This window comes from Diorhabda sublineata, chromosome 8 (genome assembly GCF_026230105.1).
Source record: "Diorhabda sublineata isolate icDioSubl1.1 chromosome 8, icDioSubl1.1, whole genome shotgun sequence".
NCBI classification, from domain to species: domain Eukaryota; kingdom Metazoa; phylum Arthropoda; class Insecta; order Coleoptera; family Chrysomelidae; genus Diorhabda; species Diorhabda sublineata.
In genome coordinates this window covers 21569268-21594106 of record NC_079481.1, presented here as the reverse complement: position 1 = coordinate 21594106, position 24839 = coordinate 21569268, and the positions used below count along the sequence as shown (strand labels likewise).

At 31.7% G+C, this 24839-nt stretch overlaps 1 protein-coding gene across 1 annotated transcript; it reads right to left on the bottom strand.

Moving 5' to 3' along the window:
- Window positions 1-8245: 8245 nt before the first annotated feature.
- On the bottom strand, window positions 8246-21016 carry LOC130448168 (facilitated trehalose transporter Tret1-like). Its single transcript, XM_056785414.1, has 2 exons — window positions 20594-21016; window positions 8246-9680 (listed from the first exon to the last, which is right to left on the bottom strand). Exons 1-2 carry the CDS (start codon window positions 20748-20750, stop codon window positions 8344-8346), a joined length of 1494 nt encoding a protein of 497 aa, XP_056641392.1. The 5' UTR covers window positions 20751-21016; the 3' UTR covers window positions 8246-8343.
- Window positions 21017-24839: the final 3823 nt, after the last annotated feature.

Sequence of the window (24839 nt, the reverse complement as noted above, 5' to 3'; positions counted from 1 at the left end):
TCGTATTCAATTCATATCATTGGAGAAATGGAGACGCAATAAGGTGAGGTATTAATTTTTTTTTGCGAAAATAGTTGCAGTAGCAACTGGCATAAAAGCACCGTGAGCCATATTATATTTATCCGTTCAAATTAGACCAAAAATAAGAATGAAGCTACATTTATTCCTATCAAACTGAAAATCAGTATAATTGTTTAATATACAATTGAAAATAAAATTTGAATGTTCCCCATCATTTCCGTGTATGGAAAAATTTTTTTCAAGGTCAAAGGTGGAAAAATGAGTTTTATCATAAAAATACTTCAGACAAAAATTGTAGATCATAAGATTCTTTACAAGAAACGTATCAATACTTTTTTTCCTACGAGCCACCGTTTCTAAGACGATTCAAAAAGTTGTAAGTTTTAATGTTTCAGATTTACTGTCTTATTTAATGGCTACAATGATTGCACGAGAAATACAGAACAACATCCTTGAACTTTAGCAACATCTTCGTCGATTGATAATTTATTTGATGAATTGAACTTATGATAGTTCCCACCAGTCAACAGAAATTTCTTACAACTACTCACAACAAGTCCTGGTTCATTTCAATGTTGTAAGAAAATTTACTGCTGAAAATATATTGATGAAACCATAAAATACGACAATTTTTTGGATCATCTTGTCTCAGAAACAGTGACTGGTAGGAAAAAAGTATTAAAACGTTTTTGTAGATAATTCTATGATCTACAATTTTTGTCATAGGTATTTTTATGATGAAACTCACCGTTTCACTAATCATTTCGAAAAACTCTTTGACCTTTGACCTTGAATAAAAATTTTTCCATACACGGAAATCATGGGGAACATTCAAATTCTATGTTCAATTGTATGAATGTATAAATTGACCGGATTAATAGCAAGGCAACAGTGTTGAGTTTCCTTAATTAAATCGCAAAGGTAGAGAATTCAAAGAACAACTCTAGATGATTATATTAAGAATTTAACATTAACTGTTAATACATGCTTACATCAAAACTTTATTTAGTACACGAAGATGGAAAATTGAAAAAATAACTCTAGCTGATTATGTTAAGAATTTATTATTAACTGTTAATGCATGCTTACATCAAAAGGTGCAAGAAGACTTAGAGTAGAAAGGTTGGAGTATATGTTACTGTGAAGTTGCAAAAAAACTAACCCAAAGCTCACAAATGATAAAACATGAAATTCGAGAATTGAAGACAATATAAATAAACGTCAGGTAGATCAATAATAACCAAGGATTGCCAAAACCAATTTCAAGGATACAACTAATAGTAATTTTTCATACTGGGTAGGAGAATATGGAGTGTTTTAAAAAAGGCTAAATATATAGAGACTGAAAAATATTTGCGGTTTGCTCAGTAAAATAATTTCGTTCGTACGCCATCTGTATTCAAAATAAAAGGAGTTGAATGAAAAAATATACCTATTTTTCACGATTTTGCCGCAACTATTTGCAAAATTGTATTAAAAGAGTATGTTTTGGGAAGCTGTTACGTCCAATGAATTTGCTTCGAACCCAGTAGCATTGAACATAACTTTTTCAATATTAGATTTATTAAGCATAAACATCAATTAATTTCACACCAAAAAGAAACTTTTGATAAAACTCAATGATGTGATTTGAAAATTATGAAGTAATAACCGATGCTGGTATGAAGTAATGATAAATTTATTGATTAAACAAAAAATCACAAGATGGAAGGCTAGTAACATAATATAGAATTTTATTAGAGGAGGTGTTCAAAATGTTCTCTATTTTCACGAATACATAAGTCTTTCCTTTTTTATAACAAATCCATTAATCTTCTAAACGGTCAGATATAAAGACAAATTCATTGGATGTATCAGCTTCCAAAACATATTCGTATAAGATTTCAATACAACCAAGCCAATAGTTACGCTAAATTTTCTATCGATCGATCCCAGAAAAGGGATCACCTTCTTATAAAAACCCTGTAGTTTAATAGCAAATGTATTTTTTATTTTTAAGTCAAAAATGAAGTGATTTTCGTAACTGGTTGTAAAATGATAAATATTAGCAGCGATTATATTTTTTCAAATTTATAATTGACCGAGTATATGAGAGTAAGTTGAGTAAACGTATCGAAATTCTCTAATTAAATCTTAATTAATCGTTAATTTTTGTAGTATTTCATAATAAAAATATGTGCAAGGTCAATTATTATGATTATTCAGTTTAAAAATTAGTTATTGTTTTTCAAATCAAGTTTCTTCACCAAAAAATTTAGGATTAGTTGGTAAGTCAGATTTCTTAAGATTATTTTCCAACGCTTGGTTATGCTGGTTACTCGGACAGTTCTCAAATTTCACGTTATTTTGCCATATATAGAAATCGTACGCAAAATTGCGGCTTCAACAGTAAGTCTATTGAAAGTCAAATCATCATCTTGGACTTCATTAGTCAAGTCCTATCATACAGTTATAACCAATGAAATAGTGTTTCGGTGAAAACGAGTAAAATTAAATTGTCTTTTTCCAGCTTCTACTTCCGTTTATCAACATATTTCTGGTATATCACCAGGTCCAAGTTTGACTTGGGTATCAACTAGATTCAAAGAACAGCGGTTGAAAGCTAATCTTCAATATATTGCAACTAGTTCAAACTTCAATCTAGGCCGTAGAAAATCCTGAACAAAATTTTCTGTATCTGAAAAAAGTGCGTTCGTATGGTACCAGCGGGGATAATATGTAAAGTCTTGGTGCTAACAATTATTTTCTTTCAATGTATGAAAAAATTACTCAATTAGATGAATTTTGATATTCGTGTTCTGTTGAAAATGAGTACGATTAAATTGTCTTTTACCAACATCTACATCTGTGCATCAACATATTTTACAGATATATTGCCAGTTCCAAATTTAGCTTGGGTATCAACTAGATTCAAAAGAATAGGTCTGGGAATAAAAACTCCCAAATAAAATTTTAGACTACTTTTAAAAGAGATGCATATATTTGTTGTTAATGCCAACTACAGATGGTATTATTATAACTACAATATATTGTTTTTTCGATGTACATTCGTCTCAGATACTATTTGGTAATGATAACAATCTTATTATCATGAACAAAAACAGTTGACATTATGATATTATTAATCAAAATATGAATCGTTATTGAGTAGATAGATATCTTATTTAAGAAAAGATTCATTGGTTTTTCGTTGTTTAACTGAGATTTAAATAAAGTTTCATTGGAACCAGTCCGCAAAGATAACGTGAAGTAATGCTTGTTGATTCCTCATTGAAAATCTAGTTGAAAAATGAGTATATATAGAAGAATTTGAGAATGGAGATAAACATAATCGACCAATCTAACAGAATAATACAAAATGAATGGCAGATTCACTTAGTGATAAGAAACATAAAGGCAAGGAGTTTTGATGTCATATATTTATTAAAATACTTATATTCTACATGGGCACAAGCAGTAGAAATAGTACTCAATTCAATTTCTCTTAGACATTGATATGCGAATTCTTTTCACTGGAAGCATGTCGATGCAGTTGATATAATAGCCGCGTATGCTAGAGGAAAACTTATTGCTACCTCACGATATCATTCACCTTGTAGTATTCCAAAAGAGGAAGTTATTGTATATAACGCTTCTTTCCGTAAATTAGAAATACAAGAAAGTGTCTCAACATTGAGAAAATTCCATTTGAGTTGGTAGCAGATGTATTAAGGTCAAGTTTGTCATTTGAACTTATAAACGGCAGCAAATCAAACATTGCATTGCATAGTAGGTTACCCTCTGACGAAATATTTATAGCACTATTCAATATATTGGACTATTATTATTATACTAGTCCATCTTCATTCTACATAAACGGAATGAAAAATGCAAGTAAATATTTATGATAAATAAAAAGGGTTATATGGAAAAATAATGTATAGAAATGTATCTCTTGTAAAATAAATACACAAGGAGTTGAGTCCTAACAAAAAGGAAAAAAGTTGTTTTTTAATTCGTATAATTAGAAAATGAAAAGCTATTACAGTAATTTGTGATTGGACAGTTGTAAAGTGATACTATTGGTATTACAGAACAAGTTAGATAAACTGCAATTTATCATTAAATCAATAATCCAAAATACGAGTTAGATTAGTCAGGGTGAACAGGTCAGCTAAATTAAAATTGATATCAAAACAGATAAATATATAATTAACAGATAGATAATTATTTAAATCATTTTCCTGGAAAAGACAGGAGGGGATCCACACCAAAGCGACGAAGAGTTAGTTTAGAATGAGAGAATGGGAAGAATATGAGAGAGGGGGAAAGTTGATATTTTCAATTAAAATGAACTTAATAAACGATCACCTACAAAACCAAAAAGAAGAAAGTCACGAAGGATATATATTTCATGAAATAATGTTTGAATTGGAGAATTGTTTATCTAAAGACGGTAAGAATAGAAAGGTAAAGTGATGATCTAAGTTGAAAAACTAATCAGAAAGAATTAATAAATACGAAGAATGATATTGAAAATGAACTGGAATATTTTAAGAGCTCACTAGTAATTTGAGGCATCTAAGAATAGATTTGTTAAAAATGGAAGAATTGGAAATTATTGAAACTTTCGAAAATTATCTCGCAAATTTGGAGCTTTGATGAAGTATTTTCATAAGTTTTGCAAATACTATCAATCTTTATCGCACATAAGGAAATTCTCGGATAGTGTCTTCTTCAAAAATTACGTGAAACTATACACCAGAAAAATTTATCATAAGACAATAGTTGCCAAATATATTTATTATAATTAGGAACTCGCAAATTCTCCTAATATTTCTAAAGAAACATGGTCCATAGAACGATCTAAGAAATAAGGATTCTTCATCGAGCATAATCTCTACTTCACCTGATAACCTCAATAATTACTTTGTGAATGTAGCCAAAAATTTATCAAATTCTATAACTCTCAATACAATAAATGAAATCAAAAATAAATACTCATCTGGAACTGATGGACTTACATTAAAAATGTTATTGAGTCTGCTCGATTACACATTAAATACTTTACCACTTTAATTAACGTTTCATTTCAAAATGGTACTTCTCCCAATTGTCTTATGACGGCTATAATTGTACCTCTTCATGAAGGAGGAAATAAAAATCAATCAAAATTATCGTCCAATTGCACTCCTTCCCACTTGTCTAAGATCATAGAAGGATTAGTCAAAAAGGGGCTTCCTCTTGCAAGCCAATAGAATGTGGAGTGCCCCAAGGCTCAAAACTACGCCCTATTTTATTTCTCCTGTTTATAAACGACATCGCCTATCTATATGTCAGTGGTAAAATATGTCTACTTGCAGACGAAACTAGTTTCTCTTGATCTTACGACACTTCATAGGACCACATCTAGTGACCTAATCACCAACTTTGATGTCGTTGAATCTGTAAAATTCTTAAGTCTTGTTGTAGACAATTCCTCGAAATGGGAGTTACATATTGCCGCCTTATATGAAATATTAAGTTCCTCCTGCTTTGCGATGAGATCAGTTTTCCAAAGAACTGAACTTATCCACCTCCTTAACAGTCTATTATGCCCTTACTGAGTTGCATCTCCGATATGTCCTTACCTTCTGGTGGTGCGACTCAATTTGAACGAATATTTGAGCGAATAAAGAGAGCGGTTAGATATTTACTCAAACTGAAGGAAAAAAAATATACAATCACTTGCCAAATGAAATTAAATCATTATCATCTTTTCCCGCATTCCACAATAATTTGAGAGCATATTTACTGGAAAGTGCCTTCTACTCTGTAAACGACTTCTATTCTAATAATAATATTTAATAATAAATAAATAATATCATTCATTCCGAGAACGTTCAGGCGTTCTACCCAACCGATTTGCTGCTTGATTGTTTTTTCAATGAAAGGTATTGATGCACAGATCAGCCATCACCCATCAGATTTCATCTAATTTTCACCATTGTCAAGTTATACTCAAATGCGATTTCCCCCTGCACATTACTTATGGGAGTTTTTCATATACACACGTTATATCCTCAATATCTCAGGTTCTAATATAGCTACAGAGTTCGTTTTGGTTTAAGAACACTCGCTGAAACATTCTCTTTCTTTTGAGTTTTTGAACACTTAAATCGGTTGAGTTGGAGAGGAGCTAGGCGCGGACATTCAATGTGGAGTTATGGATTTTTGTAGGTTTTTGGCAATTTTTCTACATCCAAAGATCTATATCTCAGGTTCTAATATAGCTGCAGCGTTCGTTCTTTTCTATTATAATGATTTCTGATACTTATTTAATGGATTCGATGCGAGCGAAGCCACTGGTAAAAGCTAGTTACCTTATTACTATTACCTATAATTTTGTTAATCATTGTGGTTTTCTTCTGTATATTGAAGTTTTTTTTTGTGTGTACCTTTACTTAGTTATTTTTAGTTTTTACAATCTTTTGTCTACAAATTGTAACAATTTTTTAACAATAAAGCATTTCTCTCTCTTTCTCTCAATCACATACCTATTCGTTTTTTTAAGGAATATTTGTGATCCTAATTTCCATAAATGCTGATATCTCATTTTTTTCAAGATTGGTATTGGAAACTTTGTTTAGTAAAAATTACTGAATTTGGAGAAATATTTGGTAAGAGGTGATCGGTGACCAATTTTTTAAATAATGTCGCAATCGTGTATTCATGGTAATTAGTAGATTGATCATAAAGTTACGCACAAAATTCAGAAAACGTACAACGTTTATTATTGAAAAAAAAAATGGAAAAACACCTCACACTAGAACACTTTGAGAGATACGGACAGACATTTGGAATTTTTTGTAATTATGATGAAAATTCAAATTTTCTTGAAAGCTAGTATTTTCAGACGAGACATCGATTTGTTGAGTGGTACAGTGATTTGACACAATTATCGGTACAGATACTTGACAATTCTTCACTTAATTTAGATAAAACATAGCTAGCGTTCCCAAAAAATTGATGTTAAAGTAGGACTTGTCAGGGGATGAATTATTGGTCATTTCGCGAGAATTTAACAGCGGAGCAATATTTGAAACATCTTCATATGCAGTTCCTCCGGACCAAATTGAGGTTCTGGGTTCAAATAATAGACCTTGGGGGTTTGGTGTATCACCACATCATTATCTTAATAATCGGAGGTTTCCGGATGAAAACTTTTCTCTTTACAGAATCTTACTAAAAAATAAGTCTAAAATTAATGATAATCTGGAAGAAATCGAAAAAAAAAGATAGAAATTCTCGTAAAAATTGTTGTTTCTGCACAAGAAAATGTAGAAAAATTAAAAGAGGTCATAAAGCTCTCGTACGCTTTAATCCACAACTGTACTATAATGCACCCATTATACGTCTTTTTGCTCAACCTTAACAATAATAGTTAATCACTGCTGTCCGATGCTTTCTTAATTTAGCTGTAATATTATATCATTCTACTACAAAAAATTTTCCTAGACCTGGGACTCAGAGTTTTGAAGACACTGCATCAACGATTTGGAATGTACGTCTATTTATTAACATAACATGTTTTTCGAGATAATTTATAAGTGGCTTTTGAACCAAATTGAATAATCGGACCTGTCAATATTATTGTATGTGTGCGTAGATATCTCAGTGTTTCGATATTTTGTAATGAATTGTGTTAAAATCCATCAAAAATAATTAGATATAGAATATAAAAATGTCTTTTCTTTAACATCAACAGAAATAAGAGCAACTGCTGGTGCTTTCTCATTCAATCATTGCCTATAGCCTATAAATCTGTTTTGAGCTGGCAGAAAAAATTATTAATAAATATAAATAAACATCATCATCGTGTAAGATTAGATACGTAATATTTATCAAGCTAAATACATAAGATTGTTGTGTTAATTATCATGAGATATTATACTATTATTATAATTTTGTATGCACTATGCACTGAGTACAAATGAACCATGATACATTGTATCAAATATATATATATATATATATATATATATAGCTTTTCCAACCATGTAACAAAATTTTCCACAAAAATATTCAATCGTAGATAAGATATAGTATTCTACTCGCATATAATGAGTTATTATTCAGTTAGTGATTTATTCCTCTCGATAGCTCTTGTGGCAGTAAACTTCATCTCGTAAATAATTACCTTCATTATACTCTAGTGAATAATATAATATTATTCTACTCAATTACATCTAAAACGAATAACTAATTGGCATAATAACATAAATATATTACGACAAACTATATATACATTTGCTTAGGATGAGTATTTCGATTTAATAAGACTAGATTTTTTGACGACTGATTCTAATAACTTTTCAATATCTCTTGGATTTCAGAAATACTTTTTCCTTTGGTTTCTGGTAACACAGTGTAAAAAAGAACGGATCCTATTAAACAACAAGATCCAAATATCCACATACACCAATGAATCCCAATAGCTTCGGCAAGCAAAGGATAAATTAGAAGATAACAAGAAAATATGAATCCAACTGTACTCATAATAATGGCCGAAGCAGTCGACCTTAGATCTGAATGGAAAAGTTCGCTAATCATAGCTAGTGGTGTTGGTCCTAGACCTAATCCATAAAGAGTAATATAACCGGACATACTAACAAGAGGTATCCATGGGTATTGCTTGACAAAAGGAGAACTTATAGATTTTAAGTAGAAGAACAATCCTAATATTGATACAGATGTTCCGGCTCCTATACTTGACGCAATTAGTAGAGGTTTTCTTCCGACTCTTTCAACTACTAAAGAAGCGAATGTATATGTACAAACTTCTACTATACCTACAATTATAGCGATGTTATCTCCGGACATATTAGATCCGGATTCATTCAAAATGGGAGCCATTAACGGCATAACAACTGGTACACCTGAGAGATGTTGTATCGTGATTGGTAGAAAACCCAGCATCATCCCAATCCTACCTTCCTTACTTCTGAATAATTTGATTATACTAATTCCTTTCTTTTCTCGTTCAGATTCTAAAGCTTGCTGAATTGTATTGAAATCATCGTCTAGCTCTTTGATACTTTTGTTACTTCTCAATTGTGATAGCACCTTCTTACATTCAACAATTTGTCCTTTGGATAGAATGTATACTGGACTTTCAGGAATAAAGAATGAAAGAACCAGAAAAATTATTAGAGGTGCTGCTATGAGGAGTGTGAATGTTCTAACACTGAAAGGTGGACCTATGAGATATGTATAAAGTTCACCAAGTGGAAAACTTAACGCCATTATACAACAATACTTAGCTCGATTATGATTTTCACATATTTCAGTCAAATAAATGGGACAAATTCCCCATATGGCAGACACAGCAATTGCGATAGAACAAATACAAATAACTATCAGCTCTATATTGCGACTAAATGCTACTCCGATAATGCTGATAAACATTACGAGACCCATTGCTTGTATACTTTTTCTTCTACCAATAATGTCCGCTAATTTTGGCAATAAAATGGATCCAAATAATCCTGCCATCGCTGGTACACCCAATACCATCGAAATTTCTACTGTGGTTATATGTCTTCCCAAAGGATTTACTTCGGAATCGTTTGATCGTAGTTTTTCCACTGCTGGAGATGCCCAAACTATTGCTGCTCCTCCAACAAACCATGGTATCAATGCTAAAAAAGAAAAAAAATTATTCACTAGTTGTGCTTGAATGATTTCAGGAATTATTGACAATGTTTGAAAAGTTTTTTCAGAGTAATGAAAATTATATATAATGGATTCTTGGCGTCCAGAAGATCGCACACGAAGATCTAGAGCTTTAGAATCCGTCAGAAGAACGTTTACGATCGTCGTCTTACGATTTTAACTTTATAGCCACAATGTCGGAGATTGGTAGGTCAAGTACAATGTGAATTGTCTATAGCCGACTCAGAACTTTAGTATTGAAATTCATACCTTATAAAGACGAAAAATTCAATTTCTGTGGAAAGTCATTACATGACACTTTTGGATTCCTATATGGAAATGGGTCGGTCGCCTTTGGTGTCCGTCAGAAGAATCATGACTGCCGTGCGTTACCTCTCTGTCTTATATTTGGATGGTGTTTAAACACATTAAAACGCGCAAGATAATGTACGGTAGCATATAGCATGAATATGAGAGGTATTATGCACTGTTAAGGGATTATTAACAAGAAAATGTTGCAATTTTATTTAGTAGGAAAATACTATATTGGACTAAATGAAAAATACAAATGGCAACGCTGAATTCTCAACATAACTTTGCTAAACTGTTCTGAATAACAATTAAATAATTAGGCAAAATGTTTATCGATGGAATGAGGTATTATGTGGATTAATTAAGTAAACAATTCTTCAAGTAGATATTATACCTACCCACAAAAGTGATATAAAGAGATACTAGATTTTTTAACAAAATTCCTTTTCCCGTCATATTTTATTAGTTCTCGGAGAAATAAATGTATGTAAGTAATTTGGATGAATACACCACACGTAAACAAACTCGATAGACAGCTCGGTATAAAACATATTCTTTGTCGCATCTCTGGTACGGTTAATGCACGTGTGGATGTAACTAGATCAAAAAGTAGACGGACACGAAAGATAAACAATTCAATTAATTTATTAAGATAAGTGTGAAATATGATTTTACAACATGTACGAGTAATACAATATTTACAAATATCACAATGAATTTTTTTTTCATTAGATATTGATGCCGTGTATAAAATATATTTTGTTTACGGTTAGACCAGACAGAATGGAAACTCTTGTTCTTTATTCTCGCTAACGTTAGTGCTTGAAATTATCACTCCACTTTTCTAAGCCAGAGTCCTCAAAATAAAATATGAGAATGTATGCAGATAAAGTTTACCTACTCGTATAATCAGATTTTGAACAGACTTGATTTTTCAGCCATAAGATGAGTTAAGTAGCAATAGAGCCACTAATTGTGAAATATCGTGTGAAAAATGTTAACTAGAACTTATATATATCGCGTGCACATGTTTTCGTGTGATTTGAGCGATTTCAAAATGGCCGAGAAGACAATCTGGGTCGCTCTCTCACGTTACAGCTGGTGAAAGTATATAAAATTATGATTTGTTGATCAAGTATTGGTGCGATTGCTGATACTGTAATAGTTTTTTAAAAATACATGAGGAAAACTACACAAGATAAAAGTGTGAGCCAAATTAGTGCCTAAAACACTCAACTTCGAAGAGGCTGGATAGTATAATCAACTTACAGCCTGCATCTGTTAACGGTTGACACTCAACTCAAAATAACAATTTTCAATTAGACTTTTTTCTTTAACTTCCAATAGTTAGTATTATCAAGTTACTAACTCGTTCACGCAACCAGTATAAGAGATCTTGCTTTTAATGCCGCTTCTTTCTAAATATATCGTTGAATCTTCACGTCGGTCCTTGAAAAATCTATAAAATTTCAAATTCACCTGATCCTGGTTATCATAACAAAATCGAGCTCAATAAATCTGTTATAAACATGAAGGTGAAACTAAAAAAAGTGTTTTAAAATAATACCACCGAATATCTAAAGAGTATATGTTTGAAATCGTTCATGATAAAGCCAGATTCTGAGCAACAGCTTTGTTTCCGAATTTATTCCACTAAGAATATACTTTGTGGCAAAACGTGCAAGAAACTAAATCATGCCAAGCTGAACGCAGAAAAAGGATTAGCTCATAGAGTTGATCTTGAGAATGGAGAGAGTGAGATATGGAAGCTTGTTCAAGTGGGCCTGAACCAGGGCATGGAAACTCGCTGGTGCGGGAGAGGAAAATGGACCGTGGCGTTCTTTCTTGGTATGTTTTTGTTGATATTAAAAAATACAAAAACACAATTTATAGGCCACGCAGTTGCTGGAGACTCCACCGAAAATTTTTTGTTTCCACAACAAGCACCCCTTCAATAAAACATTTAAACATCAGTAAAAATTGAAGGTGGGTATAACAGGTGTACTTACAAGATGTTCGTAATAATTATATTCAACAATATTTGTGGACATTCTTGCGAGTACCACATTACGCCCTATTAGAGTAAATACAATTAGAAGACAGCTCTTCAAAAACTCCAGTAAGCTTAATGTGAATCTTCAAATTTCTACACATGTACTTGTTGTAATTTTTCAAGCTGTAGTTGAAGTACCAGACCTTACTGTAGGACTTTCAAAAGGTAAAACAAGTAACAACTAGGTGCAAATGAAAGGAATAAATTTGTTTTTCGTAAGCTGGCGACTTTAAGGAAAAATCCCGAAACCCGTCGATTTTTATTTTCAAACAGGCTATTTATTTTTGACGTCATCTATATGATCGTGATGACGTTATAGCTAAAATTTTTAAATAAAAATGTGGGTTTTGTAATATATTATTTGAAAGGTCTTAAATATCTATTCAGCCATATCAATATATACAGTAATTGATTTGCGTATTGTCACAAATATTATTTATGAAATTCCAACAGATTTCTTTATTAAATATATTAAGTATTGGTATGATGTATTTATTGACACAAAAAATAAATTTTGTAAAGGCCGTCACTGGTAATGAAATGTCTGAACTACCTACTTTTTACCTTTTTTAAAAATCTAGTTACCTTATCAATATCAACATTAACCTTTGGACATAATTAACTTTCTGTCAAATAATTGATAGTATTATTGTATTAGACGAATTCAAAAAGTGTATCTATCGACATGAAGCTGACTGAAACGCAAAGAATTGAAATTCTAATAATGATTGGTTGTGGAGATAAAGCACGTACGCAGAAAGAAGTATGTACGTTATTTGACAATAAATACACCAACCGAGAACCAATTTCACAATCCACTATAAGCAAAATAGAGAAGAAATCACATACCATTTCACACCAAGTAGCATTAAATAATGACATGGACCATTCAACACTTCTTAAAAAGCTAATGAAAGAAAAGTGGCATCCCTACAAAGTAAGTTTAGTACAAGAGCTTATGGAAGATGATGTTGATAGACCAATTGAATTTTGTGAAATTTTGATGGAACTGGGCTACAGAAAATCCACACTGGATGTAAGAGTACCGTACTCAATACCCAGAGAAAGTTAATGTTTGTGCGGGAATAATAGATAATAGGATTATTGGGCCATACTTTTTCGAAGAAACCTTAACAGGTCCTTGATATTTAGAATTTATTCAAAACTTCTTGCTACCTGAACTGAACCGGCTGCTTCCAAACAGAAATGATTTATGGCTGCAAATCGGTGGATAGGTCGAAGAGGAACAATAGAATGGCCGCCTAGGTCACTTGATTTGACTCCTCTTGATTTCTTTTTATGGGGATACTTGAAAAGTAAAGTGTACCAAAATAGGCCACAAAATATCAGTGAACTCAAAGAAAGGATACGTATTGAGATTGCACAAATAACTCCGGAAGTTATAGAGAAGGTTCGAGAAGGGTTCGGCACGTCTTTAGCTGAAGGTAAACAATTTGAGCACTTCATTTAGGTTTCGTTGTATTTAATGAGTAATACATATTAAATATTTATTATAATAATAAGATTTTATAATTTTTTAAACAAATACAAAAATCAATTACTGTACATATTGATATGGCTGAATTGGTATTTAAAAGACCTTTCAAATAATGTATTACAACACCCACATTTCTATTTAAAAATTCTAGCGATGACGTCATCACGCTCGCATACATAACGTCAAAAATAAAAATGTATACTTACGAATAGCCTGTTTTAAAATAAAAATCGACGGGTTTCAGGATTTTTCCTTAAAGTTACCGGTTTACGAAATAAAGAATTTATCCCTTTGATTTGCACTATACTGTATATATGTTTGAAAAGCAAACTGACTTGTTAAATATTATAATAAATATGATGTTATTCAATTATGTAAAAGTTTTGAAAGATGTAGATGAAAGATTGGAGGATGGTGATTTCTTGTTCACTGGTAGTTTTACAATAATTATGTATTTATCTGAAGACACCTGAAGACGTTAGACTTAGCAGATAATACATCCTGCAAATTCTGTTGCGCTGATAACTAAACATCTATCCACATTCTCTAGAAGTGTCAGTATATGATATTCTTACACATAAGTACGTAATGTATTTTCATTTTTGCAGCCCTATTCTCCCCATAATTAGAAAATGAAAGTATATTTAAGACCAACTTTCGTCCAGTTATTTTTCGGAACAATTCAATAGAGTTGTATCAACCAAAAAGATCTTGATAGTTTTGGTTTATACAAGTACATTGAACTGTCTGAACATCTACTCTATTCCGATTGAATCGCCAAGATGTCGGTTTTGAGTGAGTGGAACGGCAAAGGAAGAGAATACTGGAGAGATATTTTAAAAGCGCGTAGAGAAATAGAAAGTTGTAAACCGATAATAATCTCGCCCCCTATCTATTATAATAGTATAATTCCACTTTACAAACCAATCTATCTTCTGTATTAATTCTATATATAATTCTTACACGAGTAACCGATTATTTTGAAGAGATTGAATCCCATCTCTATACATATCTTTACTTCCACCAGGAAGTGATGTTTTTATTATATCAACATTTTTATCATATTTTCCTGTTAATGTTACAATAAATCTTTGTTCTCTTCCTAGTAGCTTTATAATTAAATTGCTTTCCACTAGAAACAACGCCAATTCCTATAATCTTTCACATTGAACTTAACATTGAACAATATTAAAAGGTTTTTCTCCATCACATCAACGAATTGACTCCAAATAATATTTCATTTTGATAACGAAGCTATCTAATAGATCAATGACCTCTTGTTGCCCAAGTATGGTGTGTTATTATTTTCTTATCTCAATGTCAGCTATCTTCGTGTTTATATTTGTGTTACCATGCCTTTTACAAAGGTCGATAATGAAATCATACACGATCTTTAAAATGCAATATTTCACACTAGTAAAACATATACATTACAAAGTTAATACTGTATTGATTGCAAATTATTTTAAATGGGCAATTCTACTGATTTTCAAGTAGCAACCTTCCATTTTAGTACTGATCACATTCGATAGGACGTTAATTGTTTGATATTGAAAACAAAGACACAGTTATTCAAAATAAAAATTGATATCAGAGCCGTATCTGGAAAATAACAAGGCTTTTAATACCAGTACTTCCATATATTTGTGTATATCTATATAAATATATTGATCTAGATGTTTGAAAGAGTCTTTACCAGTTCTTACTCGATCATGACCCCATTGAAAATAGATAGAAATATTTATTGAAATAATTTATACGAAACTAAACTTGGCTCGTTTAAAATGATGATAAAAATACTTTTCTATTTTTTTTTATATCGAAAATAATAATTTTATTGTAAATTTGAAATATTTCTTACTAATTTCACCTTATAAGCCCGTTACTTTTCTTTTTTATTATTGAGGAAATATTTCAAAAGGAAACAAAAAAGGAAAAAAACACACTCATATGCGGATGACCTATTAATATTCGCTAACGTTTCAAGACAGAATAGAGAGTAGACGAAATTAATTAAACTATTAAACATATGAGAAAAAATAACTGTGAAAATACAATAAAAAAAGAGTGTTAATAAGCTAAAGTAGCCAATAGAGTGAATGAAACCAAATCCACATGTAAAGCACCGTACACAGTATTTTACAATAGAAAGAAGTAACAAAGCATATAATAAAGAATATCTACGAGTTAGAACCGCAAACCAATGCTTATCTATGGCTGTGAATCCTCGATACTACCTAACCTAACCTAACCTTCAAATTAAAGCAGAAAATAACAACGTGGTCAATGAACATAATTAGATAAATAGCGGGAGTGAAGCAACAAGATGGAATAAGGAACTGTACATTAAACGCAAATTAAATGTATAGAGTGCTTTATAAAAATCGAATAAGTTCAAACACATAGTGAGAATGGAAAAGAACATTTGAGGTGAAATGAAAAACCGGAACCAACAAAGGGGAGAGAAGAGGCAAAGCCAGAAGAAAATGGAATACGGAAATAGCGAACAACCTAGAAAAAGAAGACTAAACGGGAAACGGGCTAAAGAGCAAGCAAAGCACATAAACAAATGGTATAAGTATAAACTAATAGTGTAAATACAATTATGGTTCAAAAAGACTTTTGTTAGTTGATTATCTACTACTGCTCGGGAAGATTTAAGTGTTGAGAAAAACATAGAATGGAGCAAATGGTTTTGAAACATTATTGATGATTTACCCATCAAATCTCAAAGTGGTTTGTTTCATCTTTTATCTTCTCACGGGGTATTCTCATCTTAATAAATAAATCAGATTTGCCATTTCGAAACATTGCACGTATACAACTAACTAATTTACGGACCATCTGAGGCAGCTGTGACTCTAAGGGCGTGTGCTATCTTTTAAACATTCGAAAATATAACTGATCGTCCGTAAATGTAATATCCGGATGACTTTAGAACTTGGATTCTAATTGAAGATTCTTACAAGTCATATTCCGAAAGGAGTCTTTGCATATGAATGGTTATGTTGAAAGCTAGCTGGAAGATGAAATAAATTCGTAAATGTTTGTTAAGGTGAATATTATACGAGTTACTCGGAAAAGACCATAAAATTCCATGGACAGTCCATAATAGACAGAGAAAAGTCATACTGCGTCAAACTCATGCTCTGTCAGTCTTTAATATATGTAATTTGTATGCCGATAAAATTAAATTCATGTTTGATTTAATGTACTAGACATCAATTCTTATTACAAACTATACCAACGAAACCGATTTATAGAATTCTAATAGAAGTCTCCGAGCCTTCCGATTAAAAGACATAAGGAGTTGTCCCAGAATTCATTTTTCGACGTAACGAAATAACATTCCCCTTTTAATGAAATTTCGAAGAAATATGGAAGTAGATACAGTGATAAAGTCCATTAAATATGCATTTGTCATTCATGGATAGACTTTTCCTTTGTGCCATAATGAAAAAAATGGTGGAATCATCCAAAATGGAGGATGATTCAACAAGTGTTGTTAACTAATTTATGTCAGCTGATATGTAGGAGAGTTTCATCCTCAGTTTTATAACTAAAGAAAGGCGCAGTTAAAGTTGTTTGGATTAAGGTAAAAATGTTTTCTATTGCCCCATCTCCCCAAAATGGGTATATTGATTTCATTAAGTATTGATGGAAATAATGCCATCATTAGCGATGTTTTGAGAGCATAATTGTTAAAAGGTAATTGATATAATAGACCGACAAAACAGTATTTATTCTGTGTTAATGGTTACAGGTTTCGGTCTTACAACATCGATCTTACTATATAGAATATCTAATATTGTTAGTCAGTTGGTGAAAGACATTTAAAAAACATTCGAATCAAATTTTACTAATTTTTCAAGTTGAAAGACTACCAATGAAAAATAATGTAGTAACCAGAATACATTTGGGGGAGATCAAAATTCAACTTTAGTAAAAAGGAAGAAATAAATCAAAGTTTGACTATAACAAATCCCCGCACCTGTACGTGAAGAATATATTCAATATGCCTTGGACTTTTTTTTAGTTTTAATTTGTCAATGTTGATTTTGTTTGAATAGCAACATTGCCATTTTGGTAGCTGTTTTATAGGAGGTATAATGTTGTATACATTATCATTCCATCAAGACCAAAAATCTAGATATTGAACAAAAACAATATGATTTATATCATAAAATTAAAATTCAATAAATTATTGGATACAGATACTAAGATACAAACAAAATATGACATCTATTTAGAGACAAATATTCCGACTTGCCACTGATATCAAAAGGTACTGTAAGCTAAAATGGAAAAAAGTGTGAGAAAAAAAAGAATTCAATGGCAAACTGCCATTAGTAGGAAAAAACTGATGACTGTACTACTTCTCGTATGACTGGGGAATAAATCTAATAAAATATATAAATAATAGTTTTGAGAAAAAAATTAAGGCTTAACTAGAGACGCGAAAAACGTTTGTTTGAGAATCCTGATCACGTTTATATTAAATTGACAAAACAACTTTCGCATTGAATTAGGGAAAGCCATACTTATCGTCCCTAAAAAGTGAATGTTTAGCCACAGATTGTAGGAAAAAGTTAGTAGTATATATAAAATAGGATGATTGCATTATACTTGAACTAAACTCTTGTTGGCTATTTGGTATTCTTGCTAGAAGAGTTAATGCCCCAATTTGAGAATTTGTTTTCTAATCCTGTACATGCCAACGTCCCTTATGGAACCATCTATTTCCAACAAGATAGTGCGCCTTCCCATTAAGCAATATTTGTAACTATCTCATTGTTGTATTTGTAGACATATGGATAGGTTGAGGGGGACCTATTGAATAACTACCAATATGTCCGTATTATGAGGAAACTTGATGTGCGAAAAATTTAAGATCAAACCAGCAATTATTTAGTTCGACATTTGGATCTTGGTCAAACCAAATACCTGAGTATGGAAGCCGTTGTGTCGGTGCATGTAGGAATTATGTGTTCCAGTGATTATTATAAAATATTTAAAACGAATTTCAGTGGTTTCCAGAATTGTCAAATAGTAAAAGGAAAACATGAATAGCATTCTTTTAAATGAATAAATAAATTATTTGATTACTGGTTTTCAAGAACTTTGTTACTATTTATTATATTGTTATTAGTGTGGAATGAGAATTTGGTATTTGCTGGTGTTGCCCTTCAATAAAGTTTATGTCATATTTCTGAGTAATATCACTCTGCATAGATTATTATAGCATGTAAAAAATGATGATTGGGAATATTCAACGATGAGTAGATGTGTTTTACAAATAACATTTGGATAATCAAGTTATTTTAAGTAACAATGGTATGTTGTATTTTATATTATATTTACAAAACAGACTCTCAGATTAGTCTCATCATTTAATAATACCCACTTCCAATTTCTTTCGTCTATTACCAATAGTTTCAAATTTACTTAATTTTCATTCTACCAAACTTGTAGTAATTATCATTCAGGTTCTTTACAAAGCGAAAAATAATGGATTGTTGGTTATTTCATCAGTTAAACTCGAAAATTCCACATAGGATCAGACTTTTGAAACTAATTATGTTTATTTAAGTAGTTATTATCATAATGAGGCTAGAGGAAGAGAAGAATTATTCCGATTCGAGAATTGTTGTTTTGCTTTTCTTACATTGATAATGGAATAAAGTACACTTGCGAGTTATTCTTGGTTCTCGTTGTGTATTGATAAATATAAATATTAATAGTCCTGATAAATATAATTAATAAACAACACAAATTGATAACAATAATGGAAATTTCAGTGTTTTATACCTAGCATGAACTAAGCGGAAGCAAAATATTTTGAGTCTTGTTTTGAAAAAAAATATGCCTCGAAATATCCATGAGGTGCAGAAATGAGCAAGAAAACAGAACATGATAGATTCTTTGAATCAAAGTTTATGAGAGAAGTGTATGTGAGAAGTGTATGTGAGAGACCCTGAATTATAAATATATGCATACATAAGTTTCCAGACCCATATTAGAACGGTAGTTACATAGTGTACAACTACAGTATGAGAGGTGATGATAAACATTGGGCCACAGATACTTAACCTTGCAGCCTTTTGTCAAACTTAGTATGAATAACAACGTGCAAAATATTTCGGCATATGATCCAAATAATTAATTCTAGTTCAAAGAAGAAACTTCTAATGTTTAACTCAAAAAGAGATTTTTCAATCAGTAAACGTTTCTATTGTTTTAACGTTATCATCCTAATGCTGATATTTATAAAGTTAATAATTTATTGATGCCACTGGTAAGTGAACTCTGATTCTAAGACGAAGCACAGAATCCTTGAATTTGATGTAATATCATCGGTCTTTGACTAGTTATCTGATCATTTGAAGTGGGTAGAAACCTAGTCCAAACATAATTCCTGATATATAAGCTTTTTTGATGAAGTAAGCGAGGATATTGATACGAATTTGTGAAATTAGTACATTTTCATCGATTCTTGATAAGTTTATCTGATTGTTTAAAAATCGAGTCCAATGATTCTGCCACTTGTACGGTAAATCTTATTCCGACTGGTTTCTGTTATTTTTTGATATTTGTTGTATGTTAGTAGTGAGAAGAAAAATGTTTTAGTCGTAATTTAATGAGTTATAACTTCTATCTAGATTATTCCTATATATGGTCACTAAAAAATTGAGTTAGTGATGGTTTATTTTGACTCACTCAGTATATTTCTCGATTCCCGATTGATATTTGGCTGTTGACAGTTAAACCATTAAGATGTCTCGAGGAAATATAGGTAAGCGACAATTTAAATGAATAGTCATAATTATTTCAGTACCTTCAAACGATTAGGTTTTCCTTGAGCTACTTCTGTTTGTTAATATAATCTGATTTCATTTTTACTTTCATGTGAATTATAATATTTGACATTAAACTCTTCATATTATTCCACTATTAATAATAAGTGAAAGTTATTTACCTGTATATAAATAAACGAACACAATTTATAATAGTTATTATTAAAAAAATCGAATAATTACCTATTGCTACTGTAAAATATAAAAACAGAGTATCTGGCCTCTTCACTTGCTGTTCAGGCTGTAATTTTTCATCATCATTACTAGTGGGAACGTATTTCACTTCCTGTAAAAAATTATTCTCACTAGGAGTCTCGATCACCATTTTAACCGCAGACATCTAATCTCATATTACATGTTTTGGTATGAATTTATCTGTATTTGCTTGTGTATTATACAGAGTACAGTGACGTATTCGGAATTTCCATACTACACTCTTAATTATATTCAATCATACCAATATAACTTATCAACTTGAAAAGAAACTGAGATAATTAAACGTTCAAAAAATGTTCACCATGTCTTAATACAACGGTATCAACGCAATGTAGGTGAATACTGAACGTTTACGTTTACACATGTAGTCGTCGAAAACAAGTTTATAATAAAAAATATAATCTGGTTATGAATGTACATAATTTGGAATAAATTATTCTTTTATACAAATGTATTATTAGTATAAACTAAAAGTACCTATGAATAGGTCATGTATTGTATTTTGATGTAATTTCCATTTCGTTGACATACTAATTCCGCATTGTATTAAACTAACTAATAATATATTTAGGAATATGTCGCATATATCAAAATAATTATGCAAAGGTTGACTTTCCACCAGTTTCAAACGAATATACATACAGTATTGTATATCAAAGCAAAAAAGAAATAAGATAATTACATTTTAAGCACATAAAATAATCTAATTCAAGTACCAATGGCAGAGGGTGCTAAATGATTTATAATATAATTATAATTTGTAATATTTATGTGTTTTATCACTGTTTTCTTTGATATTTGATGAATGCAAGGATTTAAAGTTGGTATGAAACTGCCAATTATAATATGTACAACTGATTTAGCAATTATATTACATCATTCATTAAGTCGTGTGACTGACACAAGATGGCGCTGCCGTTTTCAAATCCATATGACGTTTATAGAATTCCAACTCTCGAAAAACTATGTGTAAAATTTCATGTCATTTCGATTAGTCAGAAAAAATGACAGCCATTCAAGTGGAGTTACTTTTGTTATTTTCAAAACAATTTCGTGTGTTAATTTATCATTGCTTCTTGATGGACAAAAATAGTGTATAAAGCGGAGTAATGGCTTCAAAAGTGCTATCTGGACTCTGCTCCATCGAAGAAAACCATTTGTTATTGGTTTGCTAAATTTAAACTTGGCCGTATATACACGGATGATTGTGACTGTTCTGGTTGTCCAATTGAGGTGGTTACTCCAGATAACATAAAAAAGACCACTAATTGGTTACATCTTCTTCTTTTTTTAATGTAAACAAAGTTCTTGTTTTTCCAGGTCTCCTCTGCCGTTTAATTATTAGAGACGTTGTCGCTCCATCTCTTTCGGGGTCTTCTCAACGCTTCGTCGCCTTAAGGGCGACTTGTGTCTAGCTATTTTTACCATTCTGTCGTAATTCATTCAATCTATATGTTCGTTTCACTCTCTCTTTCTTGCCAATATCCATTCGTTTAAGTTGTCAATCTTACATGTTCTTCTAATGTCCTCGCTTCTCTCCCTGTCAAAAAGTATTTTTCCAGCGATTCTGCGCACTATTTTTATTAAGGTGGTTTCTAATACTCTCATTGTGTTCGATGTGTGTGATCTGGTTTCCGCTGTATATGTTAATATAGCCCGGATTACAGCCTTGTAGATAGGTGAGCTGAGGTTCGTGCTTCTTTTGTTGCTTGGTTTCTTACTTCCGCTTCGATATCACAGTATCCTAATATTTCTATGCCTAATATTTAAATTTCATCTCTTATTATAGAATTTATGTACAACCAGTTTACATCTGATAGATGTTTTTGAGGTGGCCACGCATTTCGTTTTTGCTGCAGATATCTTTATTTTTAACTTTTTGCCGTTGTGTTGAATTTTAATAGTAAACTGCGTTTTCTGCAATCAGAACAGAATCATTGGCATAGCCTTGGATCTCGACGTCTTTGTTTCACATTTTATAACCTTTCAGGTTACGAGTGCTTTTTATTACTTCATCCATAACGATGTTGAACAACACGGGGCTAAGAGGATCTCCTTGTCGAATAGCATTGTTTACAGGAATTTCTTCGGTAGTTATGCCATTGATTTTGGTCTGTATTTTGTTTCTCTTGTAAATGTTTTCAATGGTTTTTATGATGTTATATGGGATTAGCCTGTTGTATAGAAGGTGTACTACGTGATCCAATTTTATTTGGTCAAACGCCTTTTCCTGGTCTGTAAAACACATGAACGGTTTGTTATTCTCGATGGATTTTTCAACTATTTGGCGCAGGACAAATATCGCATCTGTACAAAATCTTTCTTATCTGAATCCTTGCGGTTCATCGCCTAATGTGGTGAGTTCATTTATTTTGTTTATCATGATCTAGGTTACTAGCTTCAAGATTGTATTTAGAAAGCTTATTCCTCGGTAGTTTGCGGGTATCTTTGTGTCTCCTTTGAACAGTAAAATCGTGGTACTGGCCATTCATCCGGAATTTTTTGATGTAATTCTTAAGTTTCATTAATGTGGTTTCTATATCTTTTACTTCTATTTCATCTACTTATACAATAGTAAATTGAAATTACGTGACATAGCTGAGGCCGTAAAGATATCAGGTTGTGTGTTCACAATTATGCATGAACATTTGACCATGACAGAACTTTTTTCAAAGTGGGTACCGTGTTTACTCAAAGTTGACTGAAAACATCAACGTGTTCATGATTCACAGCAGTGTATGGCCATGTTTACACATAGTGAATCGGATTTTTTGCGTCGATATGTGACAATGGATCTATCTCTCCATTCCGGAATCTAAACGAAATGTCCAAAGGCACAACAGTCAGCTGGGAAGGTTATGGCTTCAGCATTTAGGAATGCGCATGGAATATTGTTCATCGACTATCTCCAAAAGGGAGAGACAATCAATAGAGAGTACTAGATAGAGTTGTTGGATAGTTTGCATGCAAAAATCAAGAAAAAACTGCCTTATACGTCAAAGAAAAAACTACTGTTTCACCAAAACAATGCACCGATTCACAAGTCGATCTGCCCCCCTCCCTGGTGAGGAATTCATCTCAAATAAAAAAACAATTGCTGAAACTGAAGCCTATTTCGAGGCAAAAGACAAATCCTTCTAGAAGCACGACATTAAAAATTAGAGAAACGTTGGAATATTTGTATTGCTCTTTAAGGAGATTACATTGATGAATAAGATCCATTTTTGGTAAAAATAAGTGTTTATTTAATTCTGTACTTATATGTGTCAAACCGGCTATAAATTGTTATCATTACCATGTCTTAATTTCAGTTTTCAATTGGTTATTTTATATATATTTTGAAAAAGACTTGAAGAAAAGTGGAACCGTCAACCAAAAAATATTAAAAACCTATCTATATGTTTCAAAATGTTCTTGATTTTAGGTCTCTTCTGTTTCAAAATTAGTTTTTTAAAAATTTTTGAAAGATAAATAAAAATTGACGTTTCGACTAATGTACTGATTGTACAGCGCCAAAATACTTTGCGGCTGTTATGTTGGAGAGAAGATTTCACGTGCTAATTCGGGCATTACATTTTGACGACAACAATACTAGAAAAGAAACAGCCAAATATGATAACCAAGCACCAATTCGGGATCTACTTGACAATTTTGTAAAATCATGCTAATCAAATTTCTCCATTGGCGAGTATGTTACGATAGATGAAATTCTGGAAGCATTTCGAGGAAAGTGCTGTTTCAGGCAGTATATTGCTAATAAGCCTGCAAAATATGGCATAAAAATCTATAGTCTAGCAGATGCACGAACATTATATACGCACAATATGGATATATTTTCGGAAAACAACCAGAGGGACCATACAAGTTGCCAAACGATGATTCCAGCGTAGTGAAACGTTTGATACTCACTATTAATAAAGCTGGACGAAACGTTACAATGGATAATTACTTCACATCGGTTCCCCTTCCTAACGATTTACTTCTAAATCACAAAATGACTATAGTCAGTACACTGCCAAAGAATAAGCGGGAGATCCCATCCGAATTTGTTTAAGTGAAAAATCGTCCAGTATGCAGTACCGTGTTTGCTTACGGGAAAGATGACAATAACTGTATTCTTGCGTCGTATATTCCAAGAAGTAATAAAAAAGTTCTGATTCTATCTACTCACTATGATGATGCTTCAATAGATCCGTCCCCTAAACAAGCAAAC

Excerpts from the sequence above, each read along its gene's own strand:
- LOC130448168 (XM_056785414.1), bottom strand. The coding sequence starts at position 20,750 with ATGTCTGCGGTTAAAATGGTGATCGAGACTCCTAGTGAGAATAATTTT. Across the intron at positions 9,681-20,593 it reads ATATTTTACAGTAGCAATAG|CATTGATACCATGGTTTGTT; the intron begins GTAATTATTCGA and ends TTTCTTTTTTAG.